Genomic DNA, 14,264 nt, shown 5'->3' with positions numbered 1-14,264 from the left:
GTGAACAAATTTGTTTGACTCCAATCTCTTAACTGTTTTCTAAAACTATCACCCTTGATTAACTCTTCTCAGATTTGAGCAATACAAGCAACATTGTCTTCATACATGATCGTTTATCACACTATTCGACTTGTTTTTCACTTTTCAAATGATTGAACTCTTTAGTAGCATCAACAACTAGTCTAATAGTTAGAATATGTTACAACAATATCTAAATTGAATTCAAAATACTCAAACTCGTAGTGTTAACTCTTAATCAAGAATATCGTGGTACTTTATATCCTTCAAGGGGTGCTTCATGCGATATATCTCAAATATTTCATGAGCTTTGAAGATCTCCATGTACCATACAGTCTTAATAAATATGTATTTAACACATGATATAAGTTTCGCGTTAAAATAACAAATGTACTTATAGAAATGTGGATGCATCTACGATGAGATGGTTGACTAACACCATGTCTCTACCAGGAACCCTTATGTCATATTAGTGATCTTATTTCACTTCACAAACACCAATTCGTAACCTTCATACTTAACATTTGTAATTTGGTGTTTGAGTTATAGGTTCAATATCCAACCTTACATATTTAGTGATAAATGGAATTGCCTATTTCCATTTTTGACCAATCACTTAACTTGTCGACATTCATAAGGCGAGATTTAATATAATCATAGCCCTTGATGATTGTAGTAGCTACTAATAAACCAAATGTATCATCAATTTGTGATCCCACAATTCTCATGTGCATGCGCATGCATAATTTATAAGCATCTCATTGCTTTGGGGTACCAATGCCTATTCAGGGGCTTATGTTGTCATTTGTGAGACAAAAATCTCTTTTACAATGAATTATTTAGAATATGTGGATCATAACCTCCTATAGAGCGTTATTTTTTATAGGGCTTGAATTTTTCAAATAATCTCCACTTATGAGGAGTTAAGTCTTTAGAACCTATATTTCTGTCATGCTTCAGGCATGCATTATATATATAGTCACCATGTTAATGGATTGTGATATGAGAATATCAATCCATGTTAGCATATGTACAACTTTGATATGCATTATCTTGATGAGACAAAAGCGGATTGATTCAACACTATTTCACGACGTTCTTCAGGAACTGCCATTTCTCCCCCTAATGGCGGGAAAATTGTCTCAAAATTTAGGAAAATAAACTCATCATCATTATCAAGTCAAATTGACTGGATTGGATAATGTGGGAGTTGTTCTCGTAAACGTCTTGACAAGAGACAAATATGTGACCATTTTAGTAGGCACAATTAATAAAACTGGTGAAGTGATCCATAATTAAATGTTATATAAGCTCACAAATATCCCCTTGAATTATTTAAGGAAAGAGGGCTCAAAGTCAATTTTTGACTTTGATGATCTCATGACAACTTTTATTTGTGAGGATTCTTTGTAATGATATTTGTTGGACAAGACAATATTTTGAGTCTTTAAATGATGAGCATTCTTTGTAATGATATTTGTTGGACAAGACAATATTTTGAGTCTTTAAACAATGTCCTTACAAATTTATAAAACTCTTATGTATCATTGTGGAATATGGATTGCCAAGATAATCATACCACAACATAAAAGTTATCCGGTCAATGAACTTCTGGTTCATGATATTATAATCTTCAACTACTTTAATAGTTGTGTAATATTGGGGCCTCATGAACTTTTGGTTCATGACATCATAAACTTCAACTACTTTAATAGTTGTGTAATATTGGGGCCTCATGAACTTTTGGTTCATGACATCATAAACTTCCTACCCACAAAAGAAAGTAGGAAGTTTCTCCAATAGACGCCTCTGACTGTCAATATTGGGGCTGTAATACAAAACATTATCATCGTAAAAAGAAATTAACTAATAAACCAACATAAATAAAATAAAATGAGTAAAGTGGTATAAATGAGGAATAAATTAAATAAATTAAAGACTATGAAATTCCAAGATAATCCAATATTAATGTGTATTCAATATGTAGATAAAACTACAAGTTTAAGAATTGGGTTTCCAACCAATTCAGGTTCATATAGGCACAAATAAGTAATGAACTTCAGGTTCATATATAGTATTAAGATCCACAAAAAACTATGAACTTCAGGTTCATATCAATATATATTTGAAACTTCAAATTCGAATACGTAGATATAAATAAATTGAATTAATAGTTGTGCTTTGAACTTCATACTCAAATCAATGTATATGCACTCGAAACTTCTGGTTCGGGTTTTTGACATATGTAGGCCTCATGGAATTCTAATTTTGATTAATACAAAATCGAGGAGTTTCATGTCCTTATGTGCTCTTTAAATTCGCGAAACTTCACGCCCTCAATTATTTGGAATCAAAGAACTTCAGGTTATGATTCAATCAAAAGAACTCTAGGTCCTAATCTAGTTATATGATGAGGATTGAGGAACTTCGGGCCCTAATCTTTTGTATAATACAAACTCATCATAATAATTAAGATCATACTTAAAATTAAATAAACAAACAAATAAAAAAAAAACATGGCATTATATTCATGTGTAATAAGAATAAGAATTTTTTTTTCTTAAACGAGCATGATGAAGTTTGATGTGAGTACAAAGAAACTCTATACCATGTGATGACTCTAGCTCATATAAGAAGGAAGAAAATTCAAAGAAAGAAAACATACCAAGAGCAATGTCGTGCTGATAACGTGTTATAAAAGTAGAGGGAGAAAATGTAGAGAGAAGTGATATGCTAAAGATAAAGATTCATCATGTTTATTCTTGTCTTAATCTTTGGTAGAACCACCTATTTATAGGCTTACAAGATAGGATATTGAATACCATCATTTACAATATACCTATAGGTTACAAGCAATAATTACAAATACTTAGTGCATAGGTTACATAAAATCCAACGGTAGAATACTAAGAGGTATGGTGGTCATCCACCAACTCATGCATTTACAACATTTATATATTTTTATCTAAATTTTAACTAAAAAATAGAGAGCATTACTCTTAATTCATACACAATGCCAAATTTTAGATCAAACTCTTTCAACAAAATTAGTAAAAATGTTATTAAAGATCCTTTCAATGGGCATTTAGGAATAAAAAATTGGTATTAATTAATGCCCTAAAATATAGAAGTTGTAGTAGTGTGGTTCCATTTCATGCCAAGATTGATTGGCAATGAACTATCCATCCCTTATGTGAGGTTTTTTTTTTTTTTTTTTTTTCTTTTTCCTATGAACCCAAAGTTCTCTTAAAAAAAACAAAAATTGGTTTTGATTTCACTATTGGTCATTTCTTGCTTTATTGGTATGCAAAATATTGCCTCATGGACTTTATAAAACTATTTTCAATTTTCAATTTTTGTATTTACTTAATAGGGAAAGTAATCAATAGAAGGAACAGGTGGAGGAGACTCGAAATGAAACTCGCCTGTTAGCTCAGAGAAAGAAGACTTGAGACGACCAAAACGTCTCTCCTCTCCCGCATAACCCACAACTCTCTCTCTCTCTCTCTCTCTCTCTCCGGTCTGTGCTCATTTCTCCTGATCCAGTACTCCGCCGTTCCACCGCATAGCCATGGACGCTCTCCCGCAAGACACGCTCCACCAGATCTTCTCCAGCCTTCCCCTCCGTCAGGTCATGATCTGCCGCTCACTCTCCAAGTTCTTCAACCACCTCCTGACCTCACCATCCTTCATACACCTCATCTCCACCCAATCGCCTCCCCTCAACCTCTTAGCCCTCCGCCCTCCTCACCACCACCACCACCGCCACGTATCCTCCCCTCCCTGCCTCCACGTGTTCGACCCCGACGACAACCAATGGCTCAGATTCAACCTAGATTTTCTTCCCTTCCGCTCCCCCCACCCCGTCGCCTCCTCCCACGGCTTCGTCTACCTCTGGGGCGAATCTCCCGACTCGCCCGAGTCCACCAAGTCACTCGTCGTCTGCAACCCTCTGACTCGCCAGTTCCGAGTCCTGCCCCAGCTCGGGTCTGCTTGGTCGCGCCACGGCTCGGTCCTCGTTGACACCGAAACTCGAGTCATGGTCCTCACCGAGCTCGCCGCTCTCTACTTCTCCGGTTCAAACCAGTGGCTAAAGTTCTCATCCAACCTCCCATCGAAACCCAGAAGCCCAATTTTGGTCTTTGACTCGGTTTACGCTCTCTGCGATGTGGGTTCGCCTTGGAGGAGTCAATGGAAGCTCTTTCATTGCACAATTTCAAAACTGAAGACCTCCCAGACGTGGACTCGGCTCGAAAAGCACGAGTGGGGGGACGTTTTTGACATCTTGAAACGACCCCGTTTGGTTCGCGGAAACGGGAACAAGGTTTTGATGGTTGGTGGGTTGAAATCTTCTTGCTCGCTGAATGCTTCGTGCTCGACGATTTCGATACTGAGGCTGGACTTGGATAGCTTGGAGTGGGACGAGGCGGGCCGAATGCCGGTGGACATGTTCAGGTGTTTTCAAGAATCGAGCAAGTTCAAGGTGTTTGGTAGCGGTGATAGGGTTTGTTTTTCGGCCAAGAGAATTGGGAAGTTGGCTTTGTGGGACCATTGTTCGGGGAAAGTCGAGTGGCGGTGGATTGATGGTGTGCCTGGAAGCGGCGATGGGCTTTGCCGGGGGTTTGTTTTTGAGGCCCGGCTCACTGCATTGCTTTGATCGGGTTCAGCAAAGTTTTAAGCTTTCGATGCCAACTAGAGGTTGGTATTCATAAATTTAAAAAAAAAAAAAAAGACACCCCCCAAATGTTGTTGTATTGCTATTGAATTTGATAACCTGTTGTGTTAGTAGAATCTCTTAACAAATCAATATAATTTTTATTTCTCAACATTTGTTGCCTTGGAATTTTTGTTGCTGTATGTAACCGGCTTAACCTGAATTGCATGGTGGATTTACAGAACAGCCAAAAGGAGAAGAATTAAACCCCTGTTGCTGCAATACCTTTTTTGGTTTTTTGGTATTGTTGGCGTTTGTGTGTGTCTATGAAAGTTTAAGACCAATGTAGCTGGCAAAGGATTATATATAAATAAGGGTGAAGTTTGTCTCAATGTTGTGAGAGTATAAAACTAAAAACATTACAAGTTTCTGGGCTTGTGGTAGTGTTTATACTGACACTTTGATCAGAAACTTTGACCATTTTGTACACAGATGAAAGCATGTTGGTAACCTTTCTTATACCATCTCTACGACATCATTTGATGATTTTCAATGACTTAAATACTGCACTGGTGTTATTGATATCTTATTGCTGGTTTGGCAGTAAATTCTTGTACTTATGTGCCTATGTAGTTTGCTTCTCTGCTTTTACCAATTTGTACTACAAAGAGCTTTGTGACTGATCTATTTGTAGCTCTTTTTTTCTTGATCCGACATCTGCTCCTTGGGTCGCATGATTGATTTATTTTTTCGAAAGCTTTTATTCAAATCCATAAGGTTGAATTAATTAATTTTGCTAATTGATCAAAATTCTGTACTGGACTTTCAATTTAGTGGCTTGACAAGTCACTTTGAATCTCAATTTAGTTGCCTACACACCCCATGTATGGGTCCAATGACTCTTTAGTGTGATAGGTCTAGTCATCAGAATCAAAGCTTGGAACTGAATTCTTAACCTAATCTTGTTTGGTCGTGTCAAAATTGGAAATTTGTGGGTGATGTGTGGTACGAAGTGTAGCCCTTGTGCTGATTCCAAAATACGTGTATAAATCTGTTTTAAATAGATTTCAAAGCTAATTGGAAGCTTTGTTTTCATTGAATAACATGTCATTGAGTGCTGCTGCATGTAGGCATTTGTAATTCATGATTCATATGGTATGATTGTGCTTCTCATTCATGTTCCTTTATAGTATATTATTGTGAGCAGCTGACCAGGTTGCTTGCTCAGTTTTCTAGCAATAATGTTTACATATGTAGCCACCTTGGTATTTAGCAAGGTTATACATAGGGATGATGTTCAAATGATTTGGTTTTTTATATATAGCAGAAATTTATGATTTTGGTAAATGAAATCATAGAAATTTCAGGCTTGGTGCTTGTGTTTTGATCATCCATTAATTCTTTTGTAGGAAGCTGCAGGGTTATTTTCTTAAGTCAGATTGGTTATGTGTGTGTTAGAGGTTGGGTATTTAAGCAACATCTAAGAACCCAAATGCTAATTGAAACTAGCATTTTAAGAGTTTATGTAGGACAATTGTGAGAGAAAAGAAGAGGAGAGATCCGGAATCACTCTGGTCATTCGTATCACACAAGTCGTATTGCAATCAGATGTTAGAACAATTCCCACATCGCATCGGCCTTCAGCATCACAGTAAAGGTGTCCTCGACTCACCGAAGTCAACTCATGGTTCACACAAGTGCAGGAACTTTAATTTCTTACACTATTAACTTTTTCAAAGCGTACAAAGTAACCCTTTCTATAGAGAGGGGATATATATTTTAGGGATAAATTTATTTCAAACGTAAACCATAATGGTACGTAAAAACTGGGATGGGGCTTCTGCTTAAAAGCTTGTATAAGGGCATTTCTGTTGCGTTCCAAACCTCACGACACAGCTTAAATGGTGAGATTACTTGGCTAAATTTGATCGTCTATGCTTGAAACTTTACATGTATGAAACCAAAGCGACAAAGGTAAAAATTATGAGCAAACCAAAGCTCATCTCAAAATGAGGTTGCATCAACTAGAATGCCAAAAATAAATTATGTGGAAGCTAATCATAAGATAGAGTGGAATAGTTATCTAAAAACAAAAAAGATAGAACGCTGTAGCAGAGTCTTAATGATCCTTATATCCCATAACCTATATTTCCATAAAACTTGAGAATATATTAAATTTCATAGCATGCATCTTATTGGTTCTGTCCAGAAAATGCAAAATAAGAGATAGATAGAAGAAAAGTTTCTGGATCACAAAATTGTTTTTATTTTATTTTTTATTAGTGGTTTTTTAAAAAAAAATTTATACAAAGGCGGTAGTGTTGTATTTATGAGTAGGGATGAAACAAGTACAAAAACCAGGCTATGTCCTAGACCTACAGGATTAGGCGATCACAGATTGTTGTTTCACATCAATTTGTGAACACAGATTGCAGTTCTCTGATAAATTGATGTGAAGCTATTGCTGGTTCAATTAGTATTTAATCCATGTCTTAGGAATCTATTTCTAGTGGTACAAGGTACAGTTTTATTGAGTGCTTCATGTTTTTCAAAGTTAATAACCAGATTTATCTTTTATGTGTTATTCATTGTCTCATTCCTTGTTGTAAAGGTTATTTTGGATGCTTTCTGTTGCCTTCTTAAATTAAACTTGCGTTTTTATAGAAGACACTTCTGGATTTTAATGTTTCTTTGGCACTTCTTAACTCTGGTAGAGAGTTCTTCCAGTCTGTCATTTAAAAAAATGATAGAGAATGTTAATGACTTACCCCTTTGTAGGTAATTAGTCTAATAAACCTGACAAATGAGACATTCTTGTTGACTCTAGAACTCATTCGTTCCATGTATTCCTCCTTATTGAAAGAATTCTGGAGAGAGCATGTATTTTTCAATTGAAAGGTAGTCATCCTTGTTATTTACTTTTTCAGTGAATAAGCACAGTTCCTTAGTCAGGACCGGCTCCCTTTGTAAGTGGCAGAGTGGCCTTGAGGGTGTTGCATGATTTGAGAACTCATATCCTATTGTAGTTGGATGGGCTACAATTCTGAAATGATTTCAAAGCCACTTGAAACAACATTTGCATAATAGGGTTTCCAGTGAAATATCTGTAGCCTGTTAGGTTTGGACTGTGATGTCTTAGATTCAGCAGTTTGAACTTTGAAGGGCTTCTAGCTTTGTGGGTCAAACATCATCACAATTTGCATGCTTTTCAGATGCCTAGATGTCAGCTTTTACCAAATTACACAATATTATGTGTGTTTCTCATGCCTAGTAGTGGTCTTACAAAATCTGCAAATCAACATCATAGTATAATCTGTCTATTAGAAAATCAATTTGGGTATGTGCATTTTGAATCTGTTTGGAGGAAGGAAAAAAGAAAGAAAGCAAAAGCAGAAATTAACTGGATGGTGATACAGATGTCTGGTAGTGTTTTTGTTCCTTGTGTTTATTTTTTTATTTTTTATTTTTATTTTTTTTACCATTTGTTTCTTCTTTACATGTTAAAGAATGATGTCCCCCAGTTTAAAATATAAGATTGAATTTTATTTTCAGGATGCCATTTAGATTTAGCTTGCAATGAAGAATGCTTTAACTTTATTATTGGCAATCTTCAACAGGTTGGTAAAGCAATTGATGGGCATTGACTTTTGTGAAATTATTAAAGAAGGTAATGAAGATATTAATATTGTGATTCTTGGTGCACAAAGGAGGATTTATATTGTGATTCTTCTTGGTGCACAAAATTTCCAATAAAATACAAGCTGGATCAACCTTAATGTGGATGATTTTGGACATGCCATTTGATAAAATGATGCTCAAGTCAGAGATTCCATTTCTCTTTTTCCACCTTCAGCTCCAGCTTCTGATTCTGAAAGCATTTCCTTTTTCTTCTTTTGGATTATCAATTATGATTAATATATAATTGATAATATCAATGTCATCTGAAAGACATGGAGCTATAGCTCAGGCTCTGGACCCAGTTCCCCCCAGTATAGGTATAGAAAGTCTGGATAGGACCCATTGTTTACCAAACACACCATGTCGAGGATGAGCACATCTTTTTGGGTCAATAGACCCCATCCTCGCTGGTAGGCATTCTTAATAAGGATGGGTTACCTTGTCCACCCCGTTACTAGTTTGGAACTAGTGAGGAATTTGACGATGCCACCGCCGGTTGGTTGGGTTGTCTCCTACCTGTGTTTCCTCTAGTCTTTGTATTTGTATGCTCTGTTTTTCTGGTTGCAGTTGTCCCTTGGCTTTGGACTCTAACATTGTAACTTTGGCATTTTGCCCATTGTTATTCCAGTTTGAACCACACACACACACACACACACACACAAAAAAAAAAAAAAAAATCCCTCTGATTCAGTGAACCTCACAATTGACCAATTAAATCTATCTAAGATGGTGTCCAATGCTCATATCCATACATAATCTATGTTATTAATGTTCAATTTAAATTTACAATTATGTGTGTGCTGTGAATGTTGCATATTCTTATCAAGTGAAATGGGTGACCTTATCTGACAAGGAAAGAAGGAAAAAAGGTGAACTTCTCATCTGAGAGCCATTTTGCTGAACTCTTTTTAAACCTCCTTTCCTGACAATAATTTGAGGCGTGAGGTTTTCGGTGGTGTGATTGTTTCACAAATATAATTACATAAAGATTTTAGTTACCTTCAGTTGCTTACTTACGTATGCATGCTTAAATAACTACGATATGAAACTTTTTTTATGGTTAACTGTTAAATCACTAATCCTAACAACCATTTGAGGTGTTTAAGCGCTATGATCTTTACACAATTATAGCTACAAAAATTTAGTAATACTTTTCTTCTCTATTTGAGGTGATTGTCCATATATTTGATGTATCTGATTAACTAGCACACGGTCGGGTCAGTCCCCGAGCTGAAGTGGGAATGGAAACTCTGACGGACACGGGAGTGGTCGGTGTTGATGTGTCCCTCGGTCTGCTCAGGGTACTCCACATGTCCAGCCCTTACTGGTAAGACTGAGCCCAGTTATTATTGCGCGTCAACAAATCTTTTTGTTTTGGGCATCTCATTAATACACACATTTTTCTTGGTAAATCTCATATAGATTTTATCCTTGGTAGTGTTTTTGTTCCTTGTGTTTAATTTTTTTACCATTTGTTTCTTCTTTACATGTTAAAGAACTACTATGATGCCCTCCAGTTTAAATATAAAGATTGAATTTTATTTTCAGGATGCCATTTAGTTCAGTATGGTTGCAACTTGCAATGAAGAATGCTTTAACTTTATTAGGGGCAATCTTCAATTGACCTTTGTGAAATTATTAAAGGAAATGGAGATTAATATTGTGATTCTTCTTGGTGCACAAAATTTCCAATAAAATACAAGCTGTTTTTTCTTTTTTTTTTGGTGGTCCGAAACAACAGGAAAGTTTGTATGAAATGAGAATAGCACTATTTTGCTACCCCAAACCAATCATAAACTGCCACGTGAAAAAATTACACACGGCATATTTTGATTGGCCAAAAATAACAAAATATTGTTATCTCCATTCCACACAAGTGTTTCTCATCAAACAGCCTTAATTTGGATGATTTTGGTCATACCATTTGGTAAAGTGATGCTGAAGTCAGAGATGTCATTTCTCCTTTGCCACCATTAGCTACAGTTTCTGATTCTGAAAGCATTTACTTTTGGATTATAAATTATGATTAATTATACAAAATTGATAAATAAAAAATCACTATCATCTGAAAGACACGGACCTAGCAAGAATTCTATAGTGAGGACCTTATATATGATCCTTAGGTAAGATCTTATTTATTAATCGTTGGATAAAATTGATTAGCCGTCGAATCAAATTAGTTAGCCTGATCTACCGATTAAGAAATAAACCTCACATAAGGGCTATATATAATACCCTCACTATAGAATGACTCATGGACCTATAGCAGCTCTGCACCAGTTCTCCCATTATAGATATAGAAAATCAGAATAGGACCCATTGTTTACCACACACACCATCAAGTTTCTCCCTTGTTTAGTGAACCTAACAATTGACCAATTTAAATAACCCAACGCCAATTTAAATTTACAATTATGTGTGTGCTATGAATGTTGCATATTCTATCAAATTAAATGGGTGACCTTATTTGATAAATTTTAAAAAGGAAAAAAAAGGTGAACTTCTCATCCAAAAGCTATCTTGCTGAACACTTTTTAGGGTATTAAATCTCCAATCCTAACAACAATTTGAGGTGTCAGGTTTTGGGTTGTATGATTGTTAAACAAATATATTTACATAAATATTTTTATTAGCGGCAATTGTTTACACATACATACATAAATAATTACGAAATCACTAATCCTAACAACCATTTGAGGTGTTTAATTGATTTTAAAAAATAAAGAAAAGAAACTCGATCTATATACTTGTACCGCTAGAAAGTTGCTCCTTATGAACTATCTATGCTCGTGGATAGACCTTTTTTTTCCTTTTTCTTTTTTTCCCTTTATTTGGCTTTTTTCTTTGTGCATGCATTCCAAAACATAACCTGATGGATGAAGTCAACTATGATTTATGTGTTGAAAGATAAAGGCACATTCGCCTTCCTGTTGATGATTGTAAACTAAGTTGAATGGACACTCCACTAAGTTTAAGTGTCGGATATTTGGACATTTTTTAGATACTTTGGTTCAACGGTTAACATCGTGTCTATGATCAATACACTTCCCATACATAGTCAGGATACTCTTTGAATAAGGGTCAATTCATACTCAAGGTCAACTAATGTGTTAATTCATATAAAATTAATAAACTACAAAGGCTTAGAAAACTTGAATTTCACTATATATAGGTATTGTAAAATTGGAGTATCAACATCAATACATATGTATTTAGTCCCTTTTTATTGAGGGATCCCTCAGATAATTTTATTTTAGGGACACCCTTTAGGGTACCTTACAATTTTTTTTTTCCAATGATCCAAATCATCTATTTTTTAGGTCTTCATTCATAGATCATCTTTACAAAAAATTTGACAAATCGGAAATCGTTTCGATATCCAATTGTGTCCTGCAAAATCAATGAACACGGTACTTCAAGAAAATACTAAAATTTCAATAACTCAATTGAGTGGTCTTTGAATGAGTATCTACAAAATAGAAGATTTGGATTAGTGAAATACAATCCGAAGTGGTAAGGGGTGTTCCTCAAATAATTATTTGAGGGATCCCTCAATGGAAGAGAACTGCATATATATATAAGTACTATTATAAATATTATTATAAATTATTATGTTTTGATTGCCATGTCCCCGTATCCTATTTTTTGAAATTTGCCGTTTTCCCGTGTCGTCGTATTCGTGTCCATACAACATAGATTATAAAATTAACCTTATTTGCACAATATCTTTTGTTTTAAATTTAATCTTATAAATTCAAAGAGATTCGGTAACATAAAACAAATTGGAGAAAAAGATTTGGCTTACTGATTCATCATATTATGTAAGAAATTAGGTCGATTGTCACGCAAAAAGAAAATTAACTTTTGATATCTAAGGTGCCCTTTTATGAAATTTTTTTGTCTCCACTTCTGATGACTAATTAAAAGAATAAAATTATTGGGAAAAAAAAAAAAACCAAGAATAAAAGTTGAAGAGAGGCTTGGCTATACCAAAAAGGCATGGATATACCAACTTGTGAAGAATGACTGCTATCTAGTAGATCTCAAAGATGAGACAGATTGATTGGACAATCAGTATAAGAGAGAAAATATAATTACAAAAATACACCTCATGCTTCCTTTATCAAGTTAATGAGTTTAACTTAATTGTTCTTTTAGTGAATTTAATTCAAATTTCAGGCGTAGCAATACCTTTTTTAATACATATAAGTCATCACCTTAACCACCTAGATCCAATACTTTATGTGAGATTAGGCCCAATGGACCTCTATGTGGCGTTTTAACTTAAAGGACTCCGATTAAGTTATGAGTTGACCACATATATTTGAACCATAGATTATTATTATATTCTTTAATGTAGGACTTACGCATCATGACTTGCATCAAGAAACATACACTAATAATCTCCACATTGACGAGATCTAAGCCAAAGTAATCCGACTGTTACAACACTCACACTTTTTGAGGATGATGTGGTCCCTACAACTCAACCTCTACAGACAATAATTTCTCAAGTCTTGCTAGAAGCCCTTGCTCTACTTAAGTCTAGGATTTTCTCGAGCCTTGTTAGGAGCCCTTGCTCCCACCTAGTTAGCCACCCCTAGGATTTCCTTGAGCCTTTTCTCCACTAGCCCTTACTCTACTAGCCCGCTCCACCTTTATCCATCTGTGTAAGAATTTAATTAAGTTACCTCTCCAACTTGAACCAAATGTATTGTAGCGAAATCAAGCTATGATATCAATTGTTATATTTTTTAACACCTTCCCAATAATCTCCCGCACCCAATTTAGGTGAAGGGCTCACCATCACTTCAACTTCTTAAAGTCTATCTCGACTCGAGATGCCGTTTTTGTAAATATTGCAAACGAACCATTAATCTACACATAACCCAAATCATAATGTGGTCCTAGCTTATCTGTAGTATATTAAATAATAATAATAATAATAATAAACATTCTTGGTGAGGACGTACTTCTTTATAGGAAGTAATTTCTTTTATTAAAAAAAACATTCTATTATTATTTTCTCGTACAATATCTTCAATCTTCACATATGCAACACATGCGAATAATTCTTATATTATTATAACGAGAAGAGGCCATGTCCGTCATTATAAGGTAACTGTCAAATTATGAGCCCTTAATTATATTAAATCATTATTATAAAGAAATTATAATTATAAATTACTACAATTTCATTAAAAATACTTTGTACTCCCATGTCATGTTTTTCCTCTCTTTTTGGTTGCTTCAATACCTTTAGATTGGATGAGTGTTTTTCTTATAGTAAGAGAGTGAATAAGGAAGTAATTAGTAAAATTAACATTATATTATTAATTACTTAATTGGAAAATAACAAATAATATTATTTGATTCTCTTAATTAATAGTCTAAATAAATAAAGGGATATGATTTTTTCACTCCATTTTTGTCTACTTACACTCTCTTTTGTTTTTATTACATTAGAGGAAAGAAACTCCATTAGAGTTCAATTATGAATACCATTAGCACTGTCATGGGGGGGAGGGGGAATCCACCACCACGGTGGTGGGAACCCATTGGTCACTCCTTTTTATTTTTAAATACTTTTGTAATTACATTAAATTTAAGACAGGAAATTTGTAATTGTGGTCACCGGCCCGTCAGCTTATCACAAACCACCGCTGCTGAGGCCTATGGCGTGAGCTACGTCATAATTATGGTATGACATGCGGTCTCCCGTATAAACTGCAGGCCATTTAATCTTGAACGACAACATCACAGCAATTGTTCCCAATACGCGCGGCATTCTCTTCAGTCACAAACAGTTTTTATATTGCCCCACAATTTTCAACCCTATCCACTCCCACTATATTAATAATAATAATTAATAATTAAATAATAATTAAAAAAAGGAAAAAAATATATTAAAAAA

General features: G+C 34.9%; 1 protein-coding gene across 2 annotated transcripts; it reads left to right on the top strand.

The window, feature by feature from the left end:
* Nucleotides 1-3,427: 3,427 nt before the first annotated feature.
* LOC117612224 (SKP1-interacting partner 15) lies at nt 3,428-6,605 on the top strand. Of its 2 annotated transcripts, none has more exons than XM_034340990.1 (2): nt 3,428-4,716; nt 6,082-6,605. In XM_034340990.1, the coding sequence occupies exon 1, from the start codon at nt 3,590-3,592 to the stop codon at nt 4,673-4,675; it is 1,086 nt and encodes a 361-aa protein (XP_034196881.1). In that variant the 5' UTR covers nt 3,428-3,589; the 3' UTR covers nt 4,676-4,716; nt 6,082-6,605. The 2 variants fall into 2 exon arrangements, with proteins under 2 accessions (XP_034196881.1, XP_034196882.1); XM_034340991.1 differs by lacking the exon at nt 6,082-6,605 and adding an exon at nt 4,915-5,254.
* The last annotated feature ends 7,659 nt before the right edge of the window (nt 6,606-14,264 follow it).

This window comes from Prunus dulcis, chromosome 8 (assembly GCF_902201215.1).
Source record: "Prunus dulcis chromosome 8, ALMONDv2, whole genome shotgun sequence".
Classification (NCBI taxonomy): Eukaryota; Viridiplantae; Streptophyta; class Magnoliopsida; order Rosales; family Rosaceae; genus Prunus; species Prunus dulcis.
This window is presented reverse-complemented; position numbering and strand designations above follow the sequence as displayed.

Excerpts from the sequence above, each read along its gene's own strand:
- LOC117612224 (XM_034340990.1), top strand. The coding sequence starts at position 3,590 with ATGGACGCTCTCCCGCAAGACACGCTCCACCAGATCTTCTCCAGCCTT.